The sequence below is a fragment of the Poecilia formosa genome, unplaced genomic scaffold (genome assembly GCF_000485575.1).
Source record: "Poecilia formosa unplaced genomic scaffold, Poecilia_formosa-5.1.2 Scaffold366, whole genome shotgun sequence".
NCBI classification, from domain to species: Eukaryota; Metazoa; Chordata; class Actinopteri; order Cyprinodontiformes; family Poeciliidae; genus Poecilia; species Poecilia formosa.
Genome location: NW_006800305.1, coordinates 527,167 through 536,408, shown reverse-complemented (window position 1 = coordinate 536,408; position 9,242 = coordinate 527,167). Strand labels below are relative to the sequence as shown.

General features: G+C 40.1%; 1 protein-coding gene across 1 annotated transcript; it reads right to left on the bottom strand.

Moving 5' to 3' along the window:
- Window positions 1-3,476: 3,476 nt before the first annotated feature.
- On the bottom strand, window positions 3,477-8,916 carry ube2e2 (ubiquitin-conjugating enzyme E2E 2). Its single transcript, XM_016662271.1, has 3 exons — window positions 8,732-8,916; window positions 5,243-5,426; window positions 3,477-3,575 (listed from the first exon to the last, which is right to left on the bottom strand). Exons 2-3 carry the CDS (start codon window positions 5,416-5,418, stop codon window positions 3,521-3,523), a joined length of 231 nt encoding a protein of 76 aa, XP_016517757.1. The 5' UTR covers window positions 5,419-5,426; window positions 8,732-8,916; the 3' UTR covers window positions 3,477-3,520.
- Window positions 8,917-9,242: the final 326 nt, after the last annotated feature.

Sequence of the window (9,242 nt, the reverse complement as noted above, 5' to 3'; positions counted from 1 at the left end):
AACAGTGTGAGGAAGCTGAAACCAGAGCAGCTCAATTCAGAGGAGAGAACCTGCACAGAGCATGCAAAAAGTATTTACACCCTTTTAAAACTTTGGTTTCAAGCACAAGTTGGCCTGTCGCAATGAATCAGTTAACCCTATGATACATTAAAACAAACTCAGTTTCCATTTGAATGCTTCATCGTTACTAGTAATATCCTTTAGGTGATAAAATTAAACAAACTAAAAATAATACTATGTTTAACAATATAGAAGTGGATCCATTACGCAAGATTCACATTTTGCATGTTTTTATGCTTCCATTTGGGTTTTAACTGCTTCTTTATTTACTCAATTTACTCAAGAGCAGAAATACTTCACAATAAAATTACTCAAGTAGAAGTAAAAAGTACAACATAGTAAAAATACTCCTAAAAGTAATTTCTTTGAAAAAGTTACTCAAGTAAATGTAATTGAGTAATGTAGCAAAGTACTACCCCGCCCTGAAAACAACACAACTGTTCTGTCAGCGCGTTTAAGAGCATGAAAGCCAACATAAAAAAAATAACTAAGAAACTGAAACAAGTTGGTCAAACATAAATATAAACTTCAACAAACCCTTCAAATGATTCAGAAAGTGCAATTTAAAGAATAAAGCTTGACGTCTCTCAGAGCACAAAGCATAGACTGAAGAGATTTACCTTTATTGTCACCAATATAAAACTCCTCTATAGAGGAGTTTTATATTGTTTTAAATGAAGCTCATTTAAAACAATTCTGCAAAAATAAAGGATCAAAACTCAACAACAACCCAAAAGATCCATTACCAAGTTATTAGAAATGTTGGATGGCAGCAGTTATTCAGTTCCAGGTTGATTTTTCATAACTAAATGCCAAAAAAACAATTGAAAAAGATTATTCTTTCTGTCTCAAGGCGGCAGAATGCTCCAAAACAGCACAATGAAAACGCAGGAATCTCTTGAACGCAACTCGAGGAAGGGCAGGAGGTGGGGGGACAGATTGCGTCTCCATTTGTCACCGTAAATGAAATGAATAACCTTTCAGGCTAACCTAACCGCAAGCATGTGGCGCACAGGCCTCTGCGGTCCGCGCTCGCTCATGTGAGCATGTGTAAAATGTGCCGTGTGATATTTTTATGCGTCTGACCCCTGTAGTCATTAATCGATTGGAGGAAACATCACAGAAGACATGTTGTTAGATCCAGGAGTCATTTTAGAGCGTAGGAAAGGGAACACACGCAGGAATAAAAGGATAATCCCCAAGAAGCTTAATTGTTTCCCGGGCAACTAGCTCCCCCGCCAAGACGACGGCTGTGAAATATCCGATGGCGATTATTTTACTTTCAAATTACTTACTTATGTCCTCCAGCCAAATCCTTCATGTGAGCCTACCTGTTTTTTTTTAGGGAGGTGGAAAAGATAAAGATTAGAGTCCTGGAGGAAAACAACGTCTCCTCCAGCCGTCAGCAGAATAACAAAACTGGGCCATGAGCTCAAATGAAAAGGTTAGCTCAATGTTTATGGTTAATGATGGCGGGGGTTCCGACGGGAGCCAGCAGGGGTGATTAATTCAGGCAATAAAGAAGGCCGTCTAGGGTGTAGTCATTTCAAACCGCCTGATGAGTCACATAAAGCCGTTTTCCTTAATCATTTTAAGCAGGTGCCCATGATGGACAAAAAAAAAGACCAGCTTCCATTTTCCATCAGAGCGCAGACGCAGAGTGAGACTGTTCTCCGCCAAACAGAGCTGCAATCAGCGGCGACGTGTCAGTCTGTGTTATTTGGGTTAATAAAGGCCGGTTTCTGGGAAACCCTGGCTTTACAGGGATGCACATCGTGAGCGACGCTCTTCCTCAGAAGGCTCAGAGCCGCGGCGCTCGCACACAATAACCATTGTCCCTGCACAGAGAGGTGATGGTGGGGGTGGAATCACACCAGAATCAAAGCTGGGCTTTAAAGTCACACTGCTGCTTGTTTTCTTCCACTGAACCAAAACACTCTGAGTAAAAACCAAGCTCTCTTCCCAGAAAGCGCGGGGTTCCTGACTGTTTTTCCAACCCTTCCAGACTAAAACTTACAGTTCTTTGGATGGTTTCACATCTGATTTCCCTGTAGATTCAATTCGATTGGGGACCAAAGTTGCAACATTTGTTACATTTTCAGTTTATGTGGTTCACTTTCACACTGCACTGCATCAAACAAACCAAACTGATTGAAAAGCCTGTTCCCCTCCTCGCCTGTGGTGGCGCTGCACCAAGAACCACTGAAGGAAATGACACGAAACCACCAAAGAAGACATGAGGGCAACTGGTGTGAAATAACCCTTAGGCTACATTCACACAAAAAGTCTGGATGCTCAATTCTGATTTTTGTCCTGAAACGTGATATATTTTTGTGTAATAATTCAGAATGCCTGCAATGAGAATTTATGACCCCAAAACAACCCACATACGTAAAAGAAGAAGGTTCACGTCACACAACAGCTTTTTGTTTACAAAAGTAATAATGGACGGAGCCAAACTGCAAAGGAAACACTTTCTTCCCATCACGTGTGTCATGTGCACCACCCCGATGTTTTTCTTGTTGTGGACGCGACAGAAGACGCAGGAAGTGGTGGGAGGACGATGGTGAGGCATGTTTCTTAATGACTTATTGCACGAACAAACTTATTCACGTGTGATTTTAATGGAGGAAGCTAATAAAATAAAGCACAACTAATAGCAAAAGGTTTTTGTAGAGAAAGGCATGTGGAGTCAGAACCAGGCCTGATTGTGATGTGGTGCACTTCAGTGACCCATACTTCTTTCAAAATCATAATTTTCAGCCACTGTTTACATCTGGATTTACCTCGTCTGCCTTCTTCAGGTGCAGATGTATGTTTCATGTCTCGCATCAATCACATAAAAGTCAAATAAAATGACCGTTCAGACTGCAGATGGCTTGAAAGCAGTAAGATATCTGAAGTAGATCCACATATGGAAGAAGATCAGATTATTTTGGTGGAGAGGTTAGAATCAGACTGTCGTAAAGAAGCTCAACATGGGTCACATTAGGACAAAAAAAGCGCATCTGGGTCACATTTGACCTTCATCCTTTTATCTGATTGAAAGCTTGCAGCGAATTTTTAGCAGATATTTCTACGGCGCTCAATCTCCAATAAACAAGATGATGAAAAGACCTTGTAGAAAAACGGAGAAGAAATCCAAATAATTTTCCATATGTGTCCAGATCTGGAAAACACATTACCGACTTTTCCAGACTGCAACGTAACCCTGTTTTTTTTCTGTTTGCTTTGTGCAGCAACAACAATGCAAGAATGGGTTGCAGTCGCTCTTTTTCACCTGAGATTACCCCCTCAAACACACACACACACACACACACGAGCAGCAGCAGAATAGGAGCCCAGACAAAAGGAGGAGCATTACAGCGTAGCCATGAAACGAGCATGTTTCTGCTGCCTGCGCCCATTACAGCTGCTCTGTGCTCCCACTTCGCTTTACACAAATAAAAGCAGAAACTCCTTACCTGCAGTTTGGAGGTGGGTCTAGTGTTATTTCTGCCAGCTCCTTCTGGATCCTGGAAAGCAAAGATTTTCCATTTAATGTGAGGTTCAAACACACAGAAAGGCACCTTTTGTATTTTTAACCTCGCCTTTTGAAGGCACAGCACAGAAAACATGAAAATAGATGTTATGAGTTATGTTTATTCATGATTTTAGATGAATTATACATCAGTGATCTTAGTGTTGTCTGACTGCAGGGAAAGCAGAGGAATGTGCCGTTAACACATTCTTACAAGGCCTGACACAAATAATAGGATTAACCCATCATCGAAATAATCATCAACTAATTTAGTAATACATTAATCATTAACTGGAGTATACAGACTCAAAGAAAGGCCAATTTCTGAAAGAACAACACACTCAGAGCTGTAATTGAGATACAAAAATACAAAAGATACATGAATATTTTGCATTTAAGATAAATAAATGTGAATATATTCTACCTGGAACTCAATTGTTAAAGTTTTAGCTTCAGCTGGTTCAAATTCAGAAAGAAATTCCCTATTAAGCACCTTTTGAAATCCAATTATTGATTAAAACGATTGATTAGCTCAACACTGCATCAATGTTACATCAAGCAGAAAGGGCTGAAAAAGTATTTTTTTTAAAGCTCTAGATGCATTCTTAAAAGATGAAGCGTAAACTAAAAGAGTGTTACTGCATTTTAGACAAATGTTTATTTTCATACTTAATTATAAATAACTGATTTGTTTGTTTGTTTCCTAATGTGTTTCTAATACTGTATAAAACAGGCTTAAGTGAAGAAACTGCAGAATGTGGGATTTTTCTTATCCGATTAATCAACTAATCATCAAAATCAATAGATTAATCGATGATTAAAATAATCATTAGTTGCGACCTTAAGTGTTACTAAGGTTTCCTACACATTTTTATGTCATGATTGCAAACTTTTCCTGTCTCTAATTTACAAATCGATTAATTGTTAGCTGGAGTATACAGTCAAAAAAAAGTCAATTTCCTGAAAAACAACATATTCAGAGCAGCAATTGGGTCAAAACTGTACAAGATAATAAAAAAGCCACTTACACTTTTTGTTTATCTGCATATTTTAATATATTTCAAATACTTTATGAAAAATCTTAAGAGGTTAAGTGAAAAACCTATAAAATGTGAGAATTTTTTACTAAGATAATCATTAGTTGCGGTCGTACTTCTTACAGACAAAAAAAGAGCAAGTGAGAGCAGAAGCTGCTTTTTTATCCATTAGTGTCATTAACACCTTCATGATTTTTGTGCTGCAAGCTTCATAGCTTCAAGAGAAGCACAGGAAATGAAAACGCTCGCAGCATCAGTCACTTTTATAAGAAAAGACTGCATGTCCTCAGCAGACTCTTCGCTCACATGGTTGCATAACTCTCATCTGCCTTTTTTTTTGGGAAGGACCGGCGGACTTGGAGTTAAGTGTTGCGGAGCATGAGGCATATCTATTAAAGAACAAACAGACGGGAATGGGGAATACCGCTTTCAGATGACAGCAGTGACACTTCAGAGCTGCAGCGTCTGAAACAACAACGCCTGTGGGGACCGGAGGCTTTTTGTACAACCTCACACCCCCGGGGTACGAGGAGGCAGAGCTTTGGTCTCACAAAACAGCTCCTGTGTAAACGATGACGCCGAGGTTGTTGGTTTGTTTTTTGTTTTTTGGGGATCCTCGGCTTACCTCTTGGCACTAGTTGAAAGTTTAGCAGCGGTTTTACTTGAGATCTTGGTCTCCTTCTTTTTGGGCTGTGCCTGCTCTCGCTCCTGCTCAGGCGGTACCGTTTCCCTTTGTTCGATATCAGAGCTCCCCCCGCTCGTGCTGGGGCTGTCGTCCGGTCTCTGCACTTCGCTGGACATCGTGGGCCCTAAAAAAGCAAAAATTTAAAGAAAATGGACAGGCCTGGTTGGTTGTCCAGGAGGCTCTACTAATGCTTTTCAAATATGTACAGTTGTATAATTGCACATCAGTTTGCAACCATTTTCACGGGCGGGTGCAGGCACTGAATTGGGGGCCCTGGCCACCGGCTGCTCATTTGGATGTAAAGTGACAGAGGCCCCAAAACATCTCATCTGAGAGGAGCTCAAAAAAGGCAGAACTGAGCAGAATAAAAGCTCATTATCTGACAATTACTTTGTACAAAAAATGTAATCAACATATTTTTATTACCCATAAAAATATCCTAACCTTTCCAGGGAAGCGTACTAGGTTACCTTTAAAGATTTGCAAGAAGTATAAAGACGAACTGTATTTTCAGATGCAAACATTGGGATAAAAAGTAAATATGAGCCACACTGAAGAGCAGCCTTGATACGACTTTAACTGAATGACTTTACTGACCCAGATTTAAGGCAAACAAAGCTGCTGCTGCTGCTGCTGCTGTAATTTGTCTTCTTTACACACACAGTGGATAATAAGACACTTAAGATCAATTTTATCTTTCATCTGAATAAACTCATAAAATGGCTTTTTCAGCAACTGCAAATAACATTTAGGAATGATTCCCTTTAGCTGTCCTTTTCTGCTCTTTGGTAGCTCCCTGTTTCACATCATTTGTCCAACACAACCACTATTCGTCCTCCACACCTGTCCAAATCATCTCAAGGTGTTTTCACACCTGATAGTCTGGTAGACTTGGCTCCACTGGAGACCAAAATTCCAACATTTGTAACATTTCCAGCTTGTGCGGTTCGCTTTCACACTATGTCAAACAAACCAAACCTTTTGAAAAACCTGTTAACCTCCTCGTTTGTGGTGGCGCTGCACCTAGAACCACCAAAGGAGACAACACAAAAAACCTTTTTTCATGAAATGTAAACAGAAATGGGGTGGCGTCTGATTGGAGGATTTCTTCCTGCCAACGCTAAACTCTCGCGTTTGTTTTGGTTGCATTTACCCAGAATGCCCTGCGCTGTAGTTCACTTCCTGCTTTTGGAGCGGTCTCTGGTCAGCTTGCATTCACACACACATTCTAACTGCACCAGGTCCCGCAAATGATCTGAGATCGAGGGTTTTAGATGGACCAGAATTCACTTTTTTGGTCTGCATCAGAGTTTTCTTACGCATTCACATCTCCAAAACAAACCGGACTTTCTAAACAAATGAGTTAGAGTTTGATTAAAGCGGATGCATCATTAATGACCCCCAATTTGTGAAAAACTCTTGTCTTCAATCACTATAGCAAAAAAAGACAAGTCAACATAAATATGTTGTGGTTGTAGTGTAATAAAAGATGAGAGATATGGATTAGGTGTCTGATAAGCGAGGAGTTCTTCTGAATGAGGTTTCGGGTTGCCTTTGCTTTCCTTGAAGAGCAGTTCGTGGAAAGGCGTCAGCTACGACAACCGATCAGATGAGGGTCGAAACAAGGACGAGGAGAAAATTCAAGATAAATCTGTAGTATTATTAGCTAGAATCCAGTAAGCATACATTTTACTGCTTTTAAGTAATCTAAACCACTTTAAATCCGCTCTAATATCTACAAAAACCTCAGATGAATTATTGTATACCAATTATAGAGTGTGATTTGGAAGCGCCACTTCCAAAACTAAGGTTTCACACATTCCACGCCATATGTTGAAGGTTTTTTACCTTATCTGGTTTTGGTTTTACCAACCTGCAGTTTCCACATTTGACTTAATATAAACAGAAAGTATAGAAATCATCGTTTTTGGTATTTTAACAAATAGAACAAACAATTATCAAATGACAAGCCGTCTATAAAAGACTATCAGTACAGAATAATGTTTTCCATTGTTAAAGTTTTAAACTAGAATCAAATCTAGATGACTAAAAGAATCCAATTAAAATCCTAATTATGTGTCTCCACAAATGGATATATCAAACTCAGCTTGAAAAAATCTGTCATTAATGTAGGTTTGACCAGTTTAAATAATATTCTCAATCTGGATCTCATCTAAGGTGTAGTCAAAACGCAAAAATAATACAAAGAAGTCAATTATATGTTTTTACTAGCAGAAATATTGTTTCATGAATCAAGTCACATTTAAAATTAGGGATGAACCCATGTGAAAATTTGGCCAGATATCGATATCAATATTGCTCTTATAGTCAATAATCAATATTATATATTTTCACTACTGTTTCAATACCGTAGGAAATAAAAACCAACAGAAACAGAAACAATATTTATAAAAATAAATATCGGTTCACATTGGCCCAGTTTTATTTATCGGACCAATAAATGCCTAATATCAGCCGATACCGATGTTGGTGTCAATATCGTGCATCCCTGCCTACAGTGGTATGTGAATACTTCTAAACAACTTACCCCAGGTGTGGTCAGTCTAAATAAAGTGATTAGCAAACTAAGATATATTTTAGGACCAAAAAATAATAATCTTTCTTTAGAGTTTCAGCAAACAAACAAAACAATACTGCAGTTTTCAAAGTGGACATTATTGAAGTAGGTCTAACAGTCTAAACAAAAACCAACAAAACCCAGCTTTACTCTGGTTTATAGAGTAAAATTACTCATCACAAACTATATGTCTAAGATGTGTTGTTATAAGGAAAAGAAGCTGTAATATAGACATTTTCGTGTGTTTTAACCAAAATTACAAACATTTTACGAGTCAGAAACGGTGATTTAAAGAATCTTCAGGATAATCTAGTAAATGAAAGGGGGGTTCAGATTCCCTAAAAGCAAAGAAATGTCCCTTTAATTGGGAGCTAACTTCACCACCGTAACGTTTACGGGGATAAAGCCCACACAATGGGGGGTCGGACCGGGGGACCGCAGCCGAGCGGATCCACAAAAGCCACCGTAAACATTATAGGGAGCTAGCTAACATTACGAGGCCGGGGGGAGGAGGCGGAAAGTAGGGTTACGGCTGCGGGCTGCGCCGCTGATCAGAGATGAGCAGGCCTGCTTTGTTTTATAACTAATTGATAAAAACGACGCATAGAGGGAGGCGTTTCTGTCCGGCGGAGGACGGTCAGCGGCGGCGGAGCTCCGGGAGAGCGCTGACCCTGCTTCGGCACAAAGGGAGACTCTTCCCACCGCCTCCCCCGTCCTCTCTCGCTCCCTCTCTCTCTCCTTCCCTCCTCCTCCTTCACTGGAAAACGACACTTTTCTTTCACGGGAGATTTTTTTTTAGCTACTTTTTTTCTCAATCTACTCCCCCCAAAAAAGGCGGTTGTCGAGCTTACCTCGCCGGTTGGCCGTCGATGCTGCAATTCGGCGTCGTAATCCCCAAGGTACCGAGAAAAGTATATCCTCACACGGCCGTCTGCTCGCTCCCGTTGTCCTTGCTATTTAACTGGAGGTAGCAGCGGCAGGAAAGCGATTACAGCAGAAGCGAGGCAGTCCCCGGACCGCCTCCACGCGCGCTCCCGATCTGCGCGCGCGCGCCTCGTATGTGCACGTGGGCTGCAAATGGTGAGAGAAGCGGCCCGCGTGAGGTTATTAAGACCTAATACAAATCGATCGTGATGCTTTTCTTAAAACCCCCCCTTAAAAATGAATAAAGGAAATTAATACATTTAGATTTAATTAATTATGACTAAACAAAAAGTGAGAAGTTTTGTCTTTAGTGAGATATTTCTTGTAACAATTACCAACAGCTTGATTATAATCGGCTTTCCCCCATTCACTTGGATTCCCGCAGTAGAATTTCTGTGACGTCAATTTACTGCGCTGGTTTGGAATTATATTCTGCCT